Raw genomic sequence first — 19,485 nt, 5'->3', positions numbered from 1 at the left:
CAGTTAAAATGTCACGCCCTTTTTTTTTGGCACCCACCGTCAGGGTGGAGCCATCTTGTTCACTGACGGGCATCTGTGCCCAAAGCCAGGTTTCCGCGGGTAGAGCTCACACTGCCACTCACCTGCGCCACCTCACTGGAGCTCCTCATCAGGCTGTGCAGGTAGCTGTTGAGCTCCACCTTCCGCTTGGCTGCTACATCCTTGATGTGGGTCCTGCCCAGCACCATCTTATTGGGGAACCTGAGGGGGAAGGGGGGGGGGGGGTGATGTGCACAGAGTCAAACAGGCTGCAGGTCATTTTTGGGGGTTGCTTATGAGTTCAAGGTTAGGGTTGGTGGCAGGGTGGACGCATGTTGAAGGTTAAGGTTACAGTTACTATAGGGTTATAGGGTTGGGGGTCTTAGGGTTAGGTATATAAGACGGTTAAGGTTAAGATGGAGGGCATTTAGGGTACAGGTTAGGGTGAGGACTCGGGTTAGGGGTAGGGTTGGGTTAGACTCGGGGTGCAGGTTTAGGGTTAGGGTTCAGGGGGTCACATGGAGTCGTACCCGGGCAGTTTCCACAGCGGGAAGAGGATGGTCAGCTTGTTGTGCAGTTCCTGGAACTCATCGAAGGTGCGGAACACGAACTGGGCCTCGCCCTGCCCCTCCCGCAGGACTCGGACCACATACGTCTGCGGGACACGCAAGGGCGGGGAGATCAGGATGGCTAATCAATAACCAGCGCTCTCCTGTCTGATAAAGTATCACAGTACACCAACAGCCCATGTGGGATTCATTACATATTCAATACAAACGCTTGAGAAATTTGACTTCATAATATCTCACTGGTCTTTCTTCCCCTCTTTTCTCCCTTGTGAGTTACTGCTGATTAGTGTTTAATTTAAAAAAAAAATTTCATTATTTGATTGTTTTTACTGTCTGTCGACAGTTTTTATATTGATCATAATAAATGTAATAAATGTCATGATCGTTAAAAATAAAAAATAAAAAAACGACAAGCCAAGTTGGGCTGATGGCCAGTTCCTGTCATCACTTTTCTTATGTTCTTCTCCTATACTGGCCCCTGCCCACCACAGCACTACAGCTGGATCCAGGGGCTACTGTGCAGGGGCTCACGTAGTGCTTGTCCGGGTTGTATCTCTTCTGGTAGGTGAAGATGGACGCGTCGCGGATGCGGCCGTCCTGCTTGAGGGTGTACGTTTTCGGGGAGAAGGACAGGATGGGCTCGTCGCTGGAAGGCAGGCCAGAGAAGCGCATCTGGGCCAGGTTGTGGATGAAGAAGTTGAACTTGGTGGCAACGCTGCCCAGACTGGACTCTATCAACCTGGGGGAGGAAGAGAGGATTACATGAAAGAGAAAGCAGAAATGGGGGGGAGAGAGAGGGGGGCAGGGAGGATTAGAATGAAAGGGGGAGAGAGAGAAAGAGAGCAGAGAGGCAATTCAGCTCATTAGACCGGACTACATGCATGGAGGTATTAATGCACTAACTAATCACTGTCTGTGCAGTTAATTCTGATTGTTCACTTATTCAGTGTTCGCCCTTGAAGATGTGTGACTTAGTGATGTATACTGACAGTGTGCTCATACCTAGTGAAGCTGTATGACTTAGTGATGTACTCTGATAGTGTGCTTGTATCTGGTGAAGCTGTAAGACTTAGTGATGTGTGATGTATACCGATAGTGTGTTTGTACCTGGTGAAGCTGTAAGACTTAGTGATGTGTGATGTATACTGAGAGTGTGTTTGTACCTGGTGAAGCTCTAAAGAATTAGTGATGTACACTCATAGTGTGCTTGTACCTGGTGAAGCTGTATGACTTAGTGATGTACTCTGATAGTGTGCTTGTATCTGGTTTAGTGATGTACACTCATAGTGTGCTTGTACCTGGTGAAGCTGTAGGACTTAGTGATGTACTCTGATAGTGTGCTTGTATCTGGTTTAGTGATGTACACTCATAGTGTGCTTGTACCTGGTTCAGTGATGTACACTCATAGTGTGCTTGTACCTGGTTTAGTGATGTACACTCATAGTGTGCTCGTACCTGGTGAAGGACACTGTGGCCTCTGCATCGGTGGCCTGGGGCTGCAGCGCTTCATAGACATATTTCAGATCCTGAGCACCGGTGAGCTCTGGTAGGCCTGACGATGTCATCTGTCACAGCCACGCACAGTCACACACACACATACACACACACCCGCGCACACACGCACACACACGCACAAACACAGGTGCACAGGCACACACACACACACACAGGTGCACAGGCACACACACAGGCACACAGACACACAGACACACACACACAGGCACACACAGGCACACAGGCAAAAGCAGACACAGAGAGTGAGTATATCTGGGGCCTGTGCGGGCTGAGCATCACGCACAGGGGGCGGGGGCTGTACCAGAGAGAGCAGGTTGAGGAACAGGCCGGAGTGCTTGCGGATCATGTTGTAGGCCTGGGAGCAGAGGTCCACAAACAGCTGGAAGCGGCTGGTCGGCCTCTCTCCGCCGTTGATCACGTACGCCATGTCTGAGGTCAGCACGAACGGGGCGCGGTCCCTGGGACACACGGGCACAGCGGGGCACCACGCCCCCGTCAACACGCACGCAGCGGAACATCCCGGAACATCCCGGAACCCGACGAAATTTAACCCACAGGACACCATCCACAATCTATTCACCAACCAGCCTCGTAAGGTCTCTGTACTTCACATGCACAGTAGAACTGTATCTTTAAATTAAACTTTTCATAAAAAAGTTAGTTTCTTGTTAATAAAATATTATTAACAGTTATATGTTCTTGTTAAATGTTACACATTAAAATATTTTAAGAAACAAAATTAAGAACACACACAAACCATCAGGGCGAGGAAGGGGCAAACAGAACATCTATGACCCACTGCTTAACACCAGGCTAACACTTCAAAGTTGTTGGCCCTGTGCTACCTCAGCCTCAACCTACGTGTTCTTACTGAACTGCAGCAGAACAATAAAAGGCTTTAGGTTCAGATACCGAGCTACGATACGACGAAAAACAACATTAAAAAAAGCCCTTTATTTCCATTGGGAGTTCCTGAGAGTGTCCAAGACCCAGGAGAGGACGCTGCAGTACCTCTTAAAGCTCCCGAACATCTGGGCGTGGCCGAGGAACTTGCCGAAGTCGATGTGGAACATGTGGCCGGTGGAGCGCAGCATGATGTTGTCGTTGTGGCGGTCGCAGATGCCCAGCACGTAGGTGGCCACGCAGCAGCCCGCGCACGAGTAGATGAAGTTCTCCGACGCCTGATAGGGGAAAGGCGGGGGGAAAAAAAGAGTCCGTCGTCACGGTTACAGGCACCGCGCTGGCTCAGGGACCAACAAATCCTGATCAGTGACTGACCGTGTCAGCAGTAGCCAGCATACGCTGAACTTCTATCATCGTCAGGCTGATCCCTGAGGTTGTATGAATCTTAATGCTGGACCCCCTCTTTAGAGTGTCCCCAGGTGCATTGATAATCATGTAATCAGAGCTGAAATAGCATTTTCTCAGGCCGGGCAGGAAGTGGGGGGAGGGGGAGGGGGAGGGGCACCTTCTCGTACTCCTCCTCCGCGGGGTTGTACTTGCGCAGCCACTCGGCCAGGGGCTTGTCCTTAAAGGACCCCGTCACCCCGTACTCCACCTGGATCTTCCTCAGGGTGTCAGAGGACGGGACCAGCTCCACCATACCTGCAATTGGGGGGAGAGGGGGGTTCTGAATGCTAATCCTGATCGAGCAGCGCGCAACACTACTGCCGGCCTACCACATTCAAAAACTGAGTCTTCAGTTTAACCTGGTTTTCAATATGAGCTCCATCGGATTCTCGTTGTCGCAATGTGGTTGATGTATGAGCCATATCTGGGTTTGCTTGTCAAAATTTGATTGGTGCACAAGGAGTGTCTGGCTTTCCTTGGTGAAACGTGAGTGGACCACAAACTGGTGTTATCTGTGGATATGAGTGCACTGGAGTGTGAGCTCTGCATTTGCAGATGTAACTGTGGGCGAGACCGATGTGTGAACCGTGTCTGGTTGAATTTGCAGGTTGAGTTTGCGGTACTTCAGATTGAGTGATGTCTGGTGTTACTGGTGGAGATGTGTGTAGACTGAGCGATGCCTGGTGTTATTGGTGGAGATGTGAGTGTAGACTGAGCGATGTCTGGTGTTATTGGTGGAGATGTGAGTGATGTCTGGTGTTATTGGTGGAGATGTGCGTGTAGACTGTGAGTGATGTCTGATGTTATTGGTGGAAATGTGAGTGATGTCTGGCGTTACTGGTGGAGATGTGAGTGTAGACTGAGCGATGTCTGGTGTTATTGGTGGAGATGTGAGTGATGTCTGGTGTTATTGGTAGAGATGTGAGTGTAGACTGAGTGATGTCTGATGTTATTGGTGGAGATGTGAGTGATGTCTGGTGTTACTGGTGGAGATGTGAGTGTAGACTGAGCGATGTCTGGTGTTATTGGTGGAGATGTGAGTGATGTCTGGTGTTATTGGTGGAGATGTGAGTGTAGACTGTGAGTGATGTCTGATGTTATTGGTGGAAATGTGAGTGATGTCTGGTGTTATTGGTGGAGATGTGAGTGTAGACTGAGTGATGGTCTGGTGTTATTGGTGGAGATGTGAGCGTGAGCTGTACCTCGATCTTTGCCGGTGGAGATGCACTTGAAGTTGACGATGCGCAGATCCAGACCTTCCTGCAGCCAGATACGGTCCATGATCCGAATCATCTGCAGGGCCAGCATGTCCTGCCTCAGGTCCTCCCCCACCTGTCAATCACACACCACGCATACCCGCTCACTTAGGAGCCCACCCAAATGAAAGCAACAACACTCATATGAAAAGCCATTTGAAAGTCTATATGTTAATCTAACAAACAGTTGTAATAGTGGGTAAAAGCTTTGCTTTTTTGTGAAAAGCACTGTCATTTCACATTTATGCCACCAGAGGGCATACGGTCAGTCCAGCCAATTACAGCCTGTAACCAATTGCTCAATAAACAGTGAACCCAAGAGCAGTCACTGAAGGTTCAGAGGGCAGGAGCAATCTTGCTCAACTTGTTTACATCTCAACAATACCTGAGGAGTATAAACTTCACCCACGACTTAGTGGAGTGCTTGATGCGCGTAGATACACAAAACAAAAACAACAACAAAAACATAAAAGAAAAAATACCATCTTGAACAAGTATAATAAACTCAACATGGTATTTAAGGAACCAATATTAACATTAAAGGTTAATCATTCACTACATACAAAATCCTTTGCAAATACAGTCATTTAAATTTACATGTGTTAAGTTTACTTGTTGACATTTGATTTGCCAACAAGAGCAACGTCTTGGAATACTTATGTTTTATGGTAAATGGTAAATGGACTGCATTTATATAGCGCTTTTATCCAAAGCGCTTTACAATTGATGCCTCTCATTCGCCAGAGCAGTTAGGGGTTAGGTGTCTTGCTCAATGACACTTCGACATGCCCAGGGCAGGGTTTGAACCGGCAACCCTCCGACTGCCAGACAGTCGGTCTTACCTCCTGAGCTACGTCGCCCCATATCATTGTGTCATCATAAAAGCCTGGATTAGTTTCCGCATCCACAAGCGCCTACCTTGAACATCACATTGATCTCCTCTCCCAGCGGGTCGGCATTGACCAGAGCGATCTTCAGAGGCACGGCGTTGGAGTTGAAGAAGGAGCAGGCCTAAGGACGATCGATACGGAGTTGTTTCTGGAAGGCGGTTACAACTACTCTACGGCCAGGCAATAATGCGGAGGATTCATTACGGTCAAGGACACATCTGCTTAGTTCGTGTTTGGGGTTCAAATAGTTCCTACGGGGCTCAACATAGTACCACAGCCGTGAGAAATTTGCCTGGAAGGTGCCGACTGCAAACAATACTGAAACTTCCTCTACAACAGAGTGGGTTTCTGTGTAGGGCGCTGGTGTAAGGGGTGAATGCGCCCCTTCAGGAATTCACAGCGTACAGCAGCGAGTGCAGTCACAGTGCTGCGTACTGGAGGCTCCATAGCAAACAGAAGGGCACTGGCTGCTCCCTGCGTCCTTCCTAGACACCTTGGGCCGTCGTAACTAGGCAACAGTCTTAAAAAGAAGCACATCTGGAATGCACTTGAACATCAGGTGAGCGTCATCAGTTGTGCGGGTGTGTATCAGTTTTGCGTGGACGAGCTAACGACAAATACGAAACAGCTAGCCAGTTAAACAGCTACCTCAGTCATTCATCAGACACACTATAGTGAGTTAGCTAAAGATAACCATTATTTAGTCACATAGCAAGAACACCAAACAGCAAGAAATAGTGTAGTCCTCAAAATACAGCTACAAAATTGAATATAACAATATACCAATACTCATTTACTGATACTAATGTAGCTACACAGCCAGTAAACAGCTAATGGTGAAATTAACCATATTGGACACTTTCCAATGCGACTTTCAATCTGGGACAAAACTTAAGATGGCGGGCGGTGTAAAACCTCCTGCCTTTCCATCGTCGCTGTAGCCACGGTGACGGGGTGTCACAAGGCTGGGGACGGCTCACCTTGATGTTGAGCTCCTTGGCCACCAAGCTGGGGCTGAGGGGCAGCCGGCAGGTGTGCGTGTGGAAGAAGGACTGCGCTCTTTCCAGGCCGTCCTGGAGCACGGCCTGCAACACAGCCACAGACCACCGTCACAGACCACCGTCACAGACCACCACCACAGACCACCGTCACAGACCACCGTCACAGAACACCGTCACAGACCCCCGGGGCCGACTCGCCGCTGCCGGACACGGCAAACCAGCCGGGCCGGCCCCAATGAAGGGCCACATTCAGAGCGCAGCGAGGTGAGGACGTTCTCCCCAAACATACATTATTCATTTTTCACTGCAGTCTCATTCCTATTCAGACATACAATATTATGCCTGAATAATGTATTTCTCCACAGCTCTAGGAATAGACGGAAATGGAAAAGGGAAAAACAGACATTATTCAAATGTAAAATGTCAGCCCGTACAGACTGGTTCATTTAAAAAAAAATAAAACACGAATTCATTCATTTGAATTTTCCATATTATTGAGCTGTATCAGGGACGTTCATACTCAGGTTCTTTGTATGAAAACGCGACAGGATTGGCTGAAATATTCTAAATAAATTCATATAAATGCACTATGAGGTGCTATGACATGGGACCACCGTTCCTCCGGGAGCCATTTTGTGCCCCCTGTTCCGCACGCACACATGAACATGGCTGCCCGTGCAGCTGCGGGTCCCGGTCTCGTACCTGTCGAGAGGAGCCGCTGGCCTGCCGCACCTTCTCCGCCAGCGCCCCCAGCAGCTGCACCAGCCGCATCTGCTTATCCAGCTCCGCCCGCAGGCCCGCCCCGCACAGGCACAGCAGAGCCCCCAAAACGGTCTCGTAGCGCGCGCCGAAACAGGGGTCCTGCACCGCGTCCCGCAGGAGCCTGGCGGGGGACGCGTACACGTGTGTGCAAAGGGTTAGACTCAAACGGAGAAACACTCTGTCTACATATAACACCAATTTAAATTGCGATCACCTTCACCAATTAAAGGTCACCTTCAGGTACGCAACAGGTGTGCATGCATGCAAATACTCACCAGTACAGGTGATGAGCGATGTTGATGTTGCCTTGTGCTCGAGACAGAAGGAACATCACCAAGGCATTCTTTAAATGGCACTCAAATTTCAAGGCCTGCAAAAATACGGAGATAATCTTTATTTGTTATTTTCAAGAAACTTGCATTTGCCTGACCACGTAACTTCCCTCTGAGAGAAACAGGGTATCTCCATGCAGACTACAAACCGCACCAACAATCCAAACCATATTACCAATTTCTTCATATGCAACAGTAAAATGGCAGATGTACAGGTGTTTATAATGACTGTGAGGATTCTGAACCCTGCACCAGGAGGCTGGTTTACCTGCACCAGCTGGGGCAGGTAGTCAGCCAGCTCATCATCACTGCTGCCCTCTATCCAGGTGACGGCCATGTTCCGCACCTCTGTGTCTGCAAACCTGCCGCAGAGAATGCACACTGAACACCGATCCCAGTGCAGCGCGAGTCCTCACACACGCATCCGCACACACACCTGCTCCCCTCACACACAAACACTATGCGCTCATACACACAACCAAACAAACGCACACAAACACACAACATTATGTGCACACACACAGACACACACACACACACACACACACACAGACTGTTTCCACACACACATGCATTTTCTGCAGCGTCAGCCTCTATGTGGATCAGGCGACTAGCCGACAGCCACTATTTTTATTATTCACACTTTACGTAAGAATGACATACGCTGGGTTGAATTGTCAGGTAAAATATGGCTGTATTATTGATGGTAAAGGTTGTCGTGAATGCGTCTCACTCTCTCACAAGCTTTCAGGAATTTACTTGTTCTTCAGTCTCTTAAACGTTAGAATGAAAGTCATTACTAGAATGTCCTCCGCCCCTGCTCTAAACTGTAAAAGCGCATCAGTGTGACTTGTACTTATGCCGCACTGTCTTAAGGCTGGTGGTTCATAAGAGGGAACTGAAAAAACCTCACAGCACATATTAACTCAGCAGATGCTCTTAACCAGAGTTCAAAATGAAACACACAACTAACCACAGAAACCTCAGAAAAAGACAACGGACAGCAACAGTTTAAGCAGAACTGCTAGAATCAAATCTACTGAACTGTACTGCAGAGGCAACTATTCTGACAGCCGTATTCACTAAGCTAAAAGAACATTCAGTATCAAATGCTTGTGCTGTGCTAGCAAAAGAATGACTGAACTGCTGAGATTGAGTGGGAGGAGCCATGCCAGTCATGTGACCGAGTGTGGGCATGACGTACTTTGAGTCAAGCAGCTCCAGGGCAGAGACAGGTGACAGGGGGGGCCAGTGGTGCAGCAGGGCGTGGATCTCCGCCATGCTGCCCCAGTCCCAGCTGGGGGCACTGGCCAGGACCTTGGGCAGGCTGCCCTCGAAGGCCCGGCAGTGGTGTCGAGAGTCCCACAGGAGCTGCCGGTCCGCTCGCGTCAGCCTGGTGAAAAGCATTCTGGGTAAGTTTTTGGGAGGGGAGGTGGAGAAGCATTCGTCTGTGCTTACAATGCACACACAGACAGTAACCTGTAGAAACAGGAAGGAGATCCTAAAATGATTCCCTGCAGGATTAGAGAGTCATGTTAACAGCATGGCTAAGTCTGGGTCAGACATGGAGCCACACACCCTGTCTCTCGCTGTTCTGGTACAGTCAGGTGACTCGGCTTGTCGGCTACACTGTGAAAACAGCGAAAGAACCTTTGGCATTTCAGACGTGAAACCCAACACCGCTCAGAACTGTAAACCAGGGTTGCTTCCATCCACCATAAAAATGTGAGGCAGCACATTCAGCACTTTCCTTTTTACCCCCCTTAACTACAGAAAAATTCCAGCTTTCCTTCTGAAAATAATTTCACCCTCTAACTAGCTGGGGCACGTTTCCACGAGCAGTTTGACACTGCTTTGACTTCTAACCAGTTCTTTATCCCTTCATTATAACTTAAGGTTCTGCGATTTGGAAGAAAAGGTTAAGTCAGTTTTTTATGAAGATTTTTGAAAACAGGTTTACAAAGGATCAAGGTGAACAAGTAACAGAATTGTCACAATGATCAGAAAGCACCTGAACCTCCCCCCGGTTCTGAAAGAGGAGCTTTGAGGGTGTGTGGGTCTGGCTCACTCGCAGGACTGGTATAACGCGTTCATAAGGCACAATAACAATCCCATTTGCCCCGTGAGCTGAAGACCCACGTCGCCAGGCAATGGAAGTAATCACACTCTCCAGGGGGTGACGGGATCACGTGCTCACTCTGCCACACAGCCCCATGGACAAACACCAAGCACACACACCCTTCCTCTTACCGCACATTTGTTTGTTTTCCAATCACGGGAAAAAATGTCCAAAAAAGTTACTGCTTCTATTTTTTCGGGCCCTTGTCACATGTGGGGGGAGCGGGGGTAGGGGGGTTACATACCCAAAAGTAGAGGCTCTGCCACACAGCTTTTCAGCACGCCTCTTCAGGTCTGGGTCCAGGCTCTCCAGGGACTGGGGGTCGGGGCAGCTGGCCGGCTGGGGGCCCACGTACAGGACGTCCAGGGCTGGGGTGGGGAAATCCACCTGCAGCCAGGAACATTTTGCATCTTTAAATCATGGAAACAACCTTCACATCTTACAGCTTCTTAGAACTTGTTGCGATGGGCTCAGTCTGCACACTTGCTTCCTACAAGAGTGAGCTGGACCCTACAGCCTAGACATGTGCAGTCTTAGTGTGCGCAGTGCCACTAGCTGACTGTGACTGAGTGTGGTGCTCGGTGAATGGTAATAAGTGAGAGATGTGGTGAGAGAGTGATATAGCATACAGTATGGCTATATGGGGAAAATTATCATTGGTGTAGTGACGGAGCAGCCATTCTTTTGCTGTAGTACTCACTGCACATTAACATGAACTCAACAGGAAACTGCACACAGGGGGAGCTGGAGGGCCATTACGGCTCTAGCCATTCTGAACTGTGAAAGCTGCAGACAGTATGACTGGAGCGAGTACTGAGAGGGTATACAGCATGTGCCTCAGCTACAGCGCTCCCTATGCAAGTACAGGGGGGCAGAGACGTGATGTGAAAGCATACTGGAAGCAGCCATTCCAAATGACAAGGTGAAAAAAATGGAGGAGAAACCTGCAGGATGATCCTCTCAGTTTGGGCCTTCCGTCTACCGGAGCCAGGGAGGGGAGCCCACAGGGGGAGCAGCTTGGTCCCCTGTGCCAGCACCCTGAAATACAGCGCACGTCAGAGACCCCGCCCACATGGGCACCAGACACCCCACTCAAATACATGCCAGACACTCCGTCTACATATGAGCCAGAGACCCCGCCCACACACACGCCAGACATTCTGCCTACAGAAGCTAGAGACCCTGACCACTCACAAACCAGAGACCCCGCCCACACTAACTGAACTCCTATGCCACCATCACCGCTGGGAAAGGCAAAGCAGGGGGTCTGACCGTTGGAAGTTGAAGAGGGGCACGGACGCCTTGCCCAGCAGTTCGGGGCCCTTGTGCTGCTTGTTGGAGTCGGGGGAGCTGGTGGCATTCTGGTTGAGTATCCCGTACAGAGAAAGGATCAGCATGGACTCCAAGGGCAGCAGGGCAACAGCAATGGGAAAATTTATCCTGTACACGAAAGATTAAAAAAATTTTTTACACTTCATCCATGTTGTTATTAACCAGAGTGACTTACAAAAGCAACTACATGTGCACATTCATAAAGCAATAAAAGCAGCATTAACTACAGAAAGGGTTGATTAACACAGTTAAAAATGTGTTAGAATCAGGTCCACAGTCCTGAGGAACATGCAATTTTAAAAGAGCTGCTAGAAAAGACGTGGATGAAGTGGGAAGATTGAATGGAACTCCGCAGCAGGACGCAATGTGGTCATGTGCCAGAATGAGCTAAACTGATAGCACAGCCACAAATCAAATCATCAACTCATAAGCATATGCAGCTCTACTGCCAGCACATCCAGTATTAATCAAAGCCTGAAGAATGCCACATTTGTAGCTATGTTTGCTGCATCTTGTAATCAGTTGCCTCTTTAACTGACAGACATGGACCACTTACAGTTCATCCCATTTGATGTGGTAGAAGAAGCTCTTGTACGTGCCAACTTTCTTGGACTGAACCGGCTTGAACAGGTTTCTTCCATTATGGGTCAGAGCACACATGAGGTAGTACTTCTCATAACTGCAAAACACACATTTTAATTCAGTTTTCAAATGTACATTTGCACATTGCCAGTCCGACCAAACCAAATCAGAAAAAAACAATGAAATATGAAAAAGAACAGGATAACTTCCCAGGGGAGTACTTCAGGTGTGACGATACATATGATAATAATTGATACAATAACAATAAAGATCGCAATAACGATGATCAGCATCATCATCTCAATAATAATATAAAATAATATCAAAATCTACTGGGATTACCTCACTTCACTGCTACACACTGGTGTACTGCATTACTCATGTTACCAGATGGCATTTAATTACATGTGACTGGAGGCCTGGGCCTCTGTTCCAAACCCCTTCATGGAGTATTCCTGGAGCTGCGCTACATGACGTTGGTGAATTCTCAGCGTTTCAGGGTTATAAATAGCGCTTGGCAGCCAGGCGGGGGGAGGAGGCCTATTATTAACCACTTTCTGGTTAATTTTAAAATCGTGGCTGGCCCTGGGACCCGGGGAGCCGAACCCCTGGCTGGTCTGTCTCACGGAGCAGCCAGAGGATGCAGCGGGGTTTCCACAAAGTGCATTTTATTCCCGAAAGGGAGCGCGCAGCACCCCTGCTCGTCCCCGCGGCTTCCGCGTGTGGAAATCGTTTTCAGCGTTCACATGGGACGGAGTGCGACAAAGCTGGACAACTGTGCCAAGAGAGAGAACCCGGGGGGTGCAGCGAGACACGACCCAGGGACATGAAGCAAAGAGACACAAAGCAAAGGCTCACGATGGAAAAAGACATCAGAAACACAAAGCAGAAAGATGTGAATTTGACAGACATGAAGAAAATAAACGCTAAGCAGAGAGGTTCAAGGCAGGGGTACTCAAAAGCAGGGGTACTCAAAGGCAGGGGGACTCAAAGGCAGGGGGACTCAAAGGCAAAGAGACTCAAAGGCAGGGGGACTCAAAAGCAAAGAGACTCAAAATCAGGGGGACTCAAATGCAGGGGGCCTCAAAGCAGGGAGACTCAAAGCTGAGAGACATGAAGAGACACGATGACAAGATGCAGAGACACAAACTATCTTTCCGCAGTGTGGTGTCAGGCTGCCGTCCTGCTGCCAGTGGACTGCCCGCACCGCAGCACATCTGTGCATAACATGCGCAAATACACGCCACTGACCCCACACTAATCCCCACCGAAAGCGCAGGCTGACCAAGTGCATCCTGTTCAGCCTAATGAGCATTCACAGGGCAGCAAAAAAGAAATCAAATCTTTCTTGCTCCGTTTAAAGGGGATTCACAGCAGAAAGTGATATACTTTGCCAGATAAAAAAGGTGCACCGTACTGAAGTGGATTATGTAATGAGAAAGCTTTTATTGCGTGATACTGGCAAAGACGAGAGAGCTTTGGAACCATGAAACTGAGAGTACGCATTGTAAAAAAGCCATATGACTCTAACACTCACTCACCCATAAACTAGAAAGCAAAGACAGGTGAAAATCAGAGGTCGGAAAATCGAGTCAGAGATGAGGCATAGTTAACAATGGCCACCCTCCTTTTAGAAGAGGGACTGCCCATCAGAAACAAAGGGTCCAGGGAACCCCCGGAGGTCTCCAAAGGACTTTACACATTCATATTGTAATAAACAGACAAACAGAAAATGGCGCCCCACTACGAGCAACATTCTGACCACAAAGCGCTCAAGAGCCACAGCACTGCAGCCTTCAGAGGCTGTTGGTTGAAGGGGTCACACCATTGCATTGAACCTGGGCTTCCTTAGCCAGAGGATGATCCTCTTTAAGGGGCTCTGAGATAAAATTTGCCGGTGCATTCTGGACAGGATTGGACAGCGCGAGACCCCTCCCGTGTCCCCGCAGCCTCCAGCAGGGGGCGCTGTAAGTACCTGCTGACCCAGGCGTTGGGGATGCCGTGCACGGCGAACAGGGTGAACTGCAGGTGGTCCGTGGTGCCCGAGGCCTCCTTACTGCTGCGGCCCTCCTTGGGCTGCCGCTCAGGCTGCTGGGATACGATGGGGCAGAAGGAGCGGAGGTAGAGCGTGGCCAGGCCGTGCACCGCAGCGGTGAGCCCGGCCAGGCTCTCCTCCACGGGGCTGACACAGCCTGGGGGGGGGCAAAGGTCAGGGAGAGGGGTGTCAGCTGACTTGGTGGGGATGCAGACACACAAGATTCAGACAGTACACCAAAGGTCAACTCCAGGTAGAAAGAAACTTACCATTAGTAGAACCACCAGAGGATTTCACAGAACCCTGGAAGACAGGAAGACACTTTGAGGCACTGCCCAAATTTAGCCCAATTTAATACCATGCTTTAAAAAACATGTCTGTCTCTCTTTTAGCATTCTAACTAGTGCTGCAATGCAACATCATAACATAAATGACTAATAGTCAAATTTTTGTATGTTCATTAAGTTGATTTTTATGCATAATGTGCACACCATATGTGAGAAATGTAGGCAACAAACAATATTTTTAAAATATGTGACACAGCACATCAAAGTTTTGAGTAATCGTTTAGGACCGCTCAAATGAGCTAATGAATGCCTGTGAGGTGGAAAACGAGGAAAGGATCTGTGAGACAGGGGCAGGGACAGGAAGTCTCACCTCCGAGGTCTTTGTTCTGGGGAGGTTGACGGCACGTTTGACCCTCTTCACCGCCTCCGTGATGGCCAGGGTCTCAACCTCATCCAGAACACAGCAGAAATTCTTCACCGTCTGGATCACCAGATCTACCGTCTTATACTGAGTGTTCTGGGGAGGTGCAAAAAAGAAGAAAAGAAAAAAGTTAGGATTTGACCAGCTGTCTTCAGACAGCACTGCGCCATGTGTTGATTTCATCACTGAGGGTGGTCTGCAGATTCCTCTTCACGCCAGGCTTCCAGTGAAAGACAGGAAGAGGAAGGCCTACCTCGTTCTGCAGGCACGCGCTGACTTGATTGTGATAGCCGTCCAGGTAGTCACTGAGGCTCTGTCTGAATGGAGAGCAGAGAAACAAATGCATCACCCAGAGGCCCAATCCCTGGGCCCGTAGACTGGGCAAGGTCTCCCAGTAACCATAGCAGCCCAAACTTGCACCCCTACCTAGAGATGGTCTCCTTGAAGAGTCTCTCTACGTGGCAGAGGTATTCCTCCAAACTGATGGGGGCGGAGTCATCCTCTGCCTGTGTTTAAAAAACACACACGCAAAACAGACTTTGATATTACTGCAAAAACAGAAAACCAGCATGTCATTGGTCTGCAGTGACCCAGTATGTCACGGGGGGGGAAGAATGGGGAAGTGGGCTTATGTTGGGCTGTGACAGGCATTGTGTGTGTGTGTGTGTGTGTGCGTGTGTATGTGTGTGTTCATGGGTGTGTGTGCCTGTGTACTTGTGTGTATGTATGTGGTGGCGTGTGTGTGTGTATGTATGTGGTGGCGTGTGTGTGTGTATGTATGTGGTGGTGCGTGCGTGTGCGGTGTGTGTGTGTGTGTGTGTGTGTGTATGGGTGTATGTGTACGTGTGTACATTATGTGGTGCGTGCGTGCGTGCGTGTGCGGTGTGTGCGGTGTGTGCGTGCTGGTGGTGGGACTCACCGTGCGGGCGAGGTCTCTGCGGATGGTGCCCTGGGAGAGAAGCTGCAGTTTGATCTCTGCTTCCCACTTCCTGCAGTCTTGAATGTACTCATGGCTGCCAAGGCTGTGCTTACTGAGAGAACAGAGCAGCAGGGTCAAAACTGTGCTTACTGAAAGCAAGAGAGCACAGCCAAAACTGTGCTCACTGAGGTAACAGTGCAGCACAGTCAAAACTGTGCTTACTGAGAGAACAGTGCAGCATAGTCAAAACATACCATACCAATCGCATACCATACCCTGCTGGCGACTTTTACATCTGCCCTCACGTCTGCAAAAGCCTCTTTTTTCCAATCCAAGATCAGCGCATGTGTCTCTAATCCACGTAAACTATTCTCCACCTTCTCTTTCCTCCTCATTCCTCCTCCACCCCCACCTCCCTCTTCCCTCTCCGCAGATGACTTTCTGGCCGCCTTTGAAGGAAAGGTGGCTACAATCCGGAACTCCTTCACCCATCCAGTGAGCCCCCCAACCCCCCAGGACAACCCCACAGCCACACTGACCTCCTTTGAAATGCTGGAGGACTCCGATGTATTACAACTGATCACCTCTCATCGCGCAACCACCTGTCCACTTGACCCCATCCCAACTAAAGTTCTCCAATCTATCTCCAGCGAGCTCCTTCCCTATCGGTCTTCCATTGTTAATTCCTCTCTCTCTTCTGGTCATGTTCCCTCTGTTTTTAAGACGGCTCGTGTTACCCCACTACTCAAAAAACCCACCTTAGACCCCTCCGATGTAGCAAATTATCGACCCGTATCCCTTCTACCCTTTCTGTCCAAAACCCTCGAACGAGCAGTTCTTAAACAATTAACCTCTTTTCTCCATCAGAACAACCTGCTAGACCCTCACCAGTCTGGCTTCCGATCTGGGCACTCAACAGAGACTGCACTCCTAGCTGTGACGGAGGCACTTGCCACTGCAAGAGCCTCACGCCTTTCCTCTGTCCTGATCCTTCTTGACCTGTCTGCAGCTTTTGACACGGTCAACCATAAAATACTCCTCTCCACCTTGGCTGGGATGGGAATTGCCGGGACTGCCCTGTCTTGGTTCGCTTCCTATCTTGCAGATAGGACCTACCAGGTCACCTGGAAGGGGTCTGCCTCTGCTTCTCATCCACTTGTTACGGGAGTGCCGCAGGGATCTGTACTGGGTCCTCTGCTGTTCTCCTTATACACCAGATCTCTTGGTTCAGTCATTAATTCACATGGTTTTTCCTATCATTGTTATGCAGATGACACACAACTCTTCTTTTCTTTCCCCCCCTCGGCCACACTGGTCAATGATAAGATCTCTTCCTGCCTGGCTGACATCTCCACCTGGATGGCCAGCCACCATCTGAAGCTCAACCTCAACAAAACTGAGCTGCTCTTCTTCCCGCACAAGACCTCCTTGCTTCGTGAACTCTCAATCACGGTTGATGGCACCACAGTGACTGCCTCTCACTCTGCCAAGAGCTTGGGGGTGGTCCTGGATGACCAACTGGACCTCAAGGAGCACATCAAGGCAACATCAAGGTCCTGCAGATTCCTCCTATACAACATCAGGAGGATTCGACCATACCTGACGACGCACTCCACCCAGCTGCTCGTCCAGGCTACGGTGACCTCTGCCTTGATTACTGCAACTCTCTCCTTGCAAACCTGCCAGCTTGTGCCATACAGCCACTACAGATGATTCAGAATGCCGCTGCCCGGCTCATCTACAACCTCCCCAAATTCTCCCACGTCACTCCTCTGCTGCGATCACTTCACTGGCTACCGGTCGCTGCCAGGATCCGATTCAAAGCCCTGACCCTTGCCTACACTGCCGCCAACAGGACAGCCCCCATCTACTTGCAGGACATGACTCAATTCTATGTGCCTGCTCGACCACTCCGCTCTGCAGCAGCAGGGCGTCTTGTAACCCCTCCCACCCGCCCAAAGGGATCACAGAGCTTCTCCACCCTAGCTCCCCAGTGGTGGAACGAACTCCCCGTCCCTCTCCGAACCTCCCCCTCACTATCCATCTTCCGCCGTGGCCTGAAGACTCATCTCTTCAGACTATACCTAGAATAACCACCACCATGCTGTGTATATATATATTTAAAAAAAAAAAAAAAAAAAAAAAAACCTTTTTCCTTGTCACTTGTTACATGTTGCCCCATCCCTGCACTTCTTGGTAAATTGTATTTGTCCTAATACTCTAGCTTAATCTTCTGCCTAGTTTGGCTTTGCAGATGTTAGACCAGGATAGTGTTAATTGTTCTCAGCTAGAAATAGCTGTACAAAATAAGTAATTGTACCTTACTGAACCCGTGTTCAGCAGTTGTCTACGATCATGAAAATGCACTTCTTGTACGTCGCTTTGGATAAAAGCGTCTGCCAAATGAATGTAATGTAATGTAATGTAATGTAAAACTGTGCTCACTGGGGGAAGAAGCAGCACAGTCAAAGCTGTACTTACTGAAGTCAAGACAGCACAGTCAAGACAGCTTAGTGAGGGGGAGCACTGCTTGTGCTTACTATGGGGTGGGACACTTCAGTGGCACAACTGGGGCTCAGCTTGAAGATCTCATATCCAAAACGGCTACAGGTCTGAACCCAGGGCATGACACTGCAAGTTGTAACACCGCACTCAAGGCACTATATGTGCTGTGGTGAATCACCAAAAATACGCATTTCACAGGCTGAGCACTCTGCTGGGTAACATCAAAACAACCACACGAATGCTCTGTGTACATGCAAACATGGCTGCTAATGCACCTCTCCCACAGTGGAGTAAGCCTCGTTTCATTTTCAAAAGCGGGCGAGAGGGGAGGGAGGGCGCTGTAGCTAGGCGATTGGGGAGGGGCCCTAACCCAGTGGCCTTGTCCTTTAAGCCCTCCTCCCAACGTTACGCACCTCCCGTCCCTTTCCTTAACTCGGGCTCAGACTGTGAGAGTGCGCGCTGGGAAGGAGGAAGGAACAACATCCTCATCAAGAAGTTCCAGCATTTCTGGTGACGCCTGCCAAATTCAGCCGAGACAATGTAAGCGTGCACCCACAGGAAAAATATTACCAAGTTCTAGTGACACAAAACAAAAACGACTAATGATTTTTACACCCTTTACAAAGGAGTGGAATTACAGCACACAAGCAACATGCAGGGGGGAAAACAAGTGCTCTGCAGAAAAAGAAAAAAAAAGTTTCTGGGGAAAAACAACTTGTCCAAGATGCTGTAGAAGATACCAGCCAAAGTAATTTCATTTCTTCCAAAGTTGATTTTGCTTGACAAAAAGCAAAAAGGAAACATTTTCCTAACACAACTTAAGAAAAATAGTCCCCACTGTGTGGAATGTTGGCATTGACCTTGTTTATACACCACTTTCCTTTTCTTCCCCTCTCTCTGCTCCTGCTCTCTCTCTCTATGTCTCACTCTCTCTGTGCTCTGCTCTGTCTGTCTCTCTTGCTCCAACTCACTGTCTGTATCTCTCTCTCTCACCCTGCTCCTACTCTCTCTCTCTCTCACTACCTCTCTCTGCTGCTGCTCTCTCTGTCTCTGTTCCCCTTCAGAGAACATGATGATGTGTGTGTCTGTGTATGTGTTGGGGGGGGGGGGGGGTTGGAGCTTAAAGGGACTCACTTCTGCAGAGCTTCCTCTTGGCCGAACACTTTGAGGATGTAGCTGCCAATGTTGACCTGGTTCAGATCATCATGAACCCAGCACAGGGCCTGCATGATTAACAGCTCCACCGGGGAACTCACTGTGTGTAAGAAAGAGAGAGAGAGAGAGAAGAGAGAGAGGGTGAGAGAGAGAGAGAGAGAGGGGGAGAAAGAGAGAGAGAGAAAGAAAGAGAGAGAGAGGGAGAGTGAGAGTGAGAGAGAGTGAGAAAGCGAGAGAAAGATAAAGAGAAAGAGGGAGAAAAAGATCTTACTGACAGGGGCAGAAATAACAAACACAGGCCAGTAATTCATGCCACATTAATCTGTCGACAGAACGTAGATCAAAGTGAGGCCCCTCCCATGTGTACAGGACAAAATGGCAAGTGCAGCTTTCACTGGGGTGCGAGCCCAAACGACAGATGACAAGTATTGGACTCC

The 19,485-nt window shown here is 49.2% G+C and overlaps 1 protein-coding gene across 4 annotated transcripts in view; it reads right to left on the bottom strand.

Annotated features, from left to right (window-relative positions):
* Nucleotides 1-19,485, bottom strand: part of pik3c2a (phosphatidylinositol-4-phosphate 3-kinase, catalytic subunit type 2 alpha) — a 37,893-nt gene that overhangs the window by 2,697 nt on the left and 15,711 nt on the right. For all 4 annotated transcript variants that reach the window (XM_064336953.1, XM_064336950.1, XM_064336949.1 and 1 more), the window contains 25 exons: nucleotides 19,028-19,148; nucleotides 15,389-15,500; nucleotides 14,896-14,975; nucleotides 14,723-14,786; nucleotides 14,419-14,565; nucleotides 14,031-14,064; nucleotides 13,702-13,918; nucleotides 11,701-11,823; nucleotides 11,085-11,252; nucleotides 10,757-10,850; nucleotides 10,057-10,199; nucleotides 8,898-9,086; nucleotides 7,962-8,055; nucleotides 7,637-7,731; nucleotides 7,302-7,482; nucleotides 6,579-6,683; nucleotides 5,627-5,719; nucleotides 4,655-4,784; nucleotides 3,571-3,707; nucleotides 3,114-3,283; nucleotides 2,404-2,560; nucleotides 2,043-2,152; nucleotides 1,119-1,326; nucleotides 549-673; nucleotides 123-240 (listed from right to left, as the gene is read on the bottom strand). In XM_064336953.1, coding sequence (XP_064193023.1) covers nucleotides 123-240; nucleotides 549-673; nucleotides 1,119-1,326; nucleotides 2,043-2,152; nucleotides 2,404-2,560; nucleotides 3,114-3,283; nucleotides 3,571-3,707; nucleotides 4,655-4,784; nucleotides 5,627-5,719; nucleotides 6,579-6,683; nucleotides 7,302-7,482; nucleotides 7,637-7,731; nucleotides 7,962-8,055; nucleotides 8,898-9,086; nucleotides 10,057-10,199; nucleotides 10,757-10,850; nucleotides 11,085-11,252; nucleotides 11,701-11,823; nucleotides 13,702-13,918; nucleotides 14,031-14,064; nucleotides 14,419-14,565; nucleotides 14,723-14,786; nucleotides 14,896-14,975; nucleotides 15,389-15,500; nucleotides 19,028-19,148 — 3,215 coding nt within the window. The remainder of the gene's footprint in view (nucleotides 1-122; nucleotides 241-548; nucleotides 674-1,118; nucleotides 1,327-2,042; nucleotides 2,153-2,403; nucleotides 2,561-3,113; nucleotides 3,284-3,570; nucleotides 3,708-4,654; nucleotides 4,785-5,626; nucleotides 5,720-6,578; nucleotides 6,684-7,301; nucleotides 7,483-7,636; nucleotides 7,732-7,961; nucleotides 8,056-8,897; nucleotides 9,087-10,056; nucleotides 10,200-10,756; nucleotides 10,851-11,084; nucleotides 11,253-11,700; nucleotides 11,824-13,701; nucleotides 13,919-14,030; nucleotides 14,065-14,418; nucleotides 14,566-14,722; nucleotides 14,787-14,895; nucleotides 14,976-15,388; nucleotides 15,501-19,027; nucleotides 19,149-19,485) is intronic.

This window comes from Anguilla rostrata, chromosome 5, assembly GCF_018555375.3.
Source record: "Anguilla rostrata isolate EN2019 chromosome 5, ASM1855537v3, whole genome shotgun sequence".
Taxonomy (NCBI): Eukaryota; Metazoa; Chordata; class Actinopteri; order Anguilliformes; family Anguillidae; genus Anguilla; species Anguilla rostrata.
The sequence above is the reverse complement of the archived record's forward strand: the minus strand, read 5'-3'. Positions and strand labels throughout refer to the sequence as shown.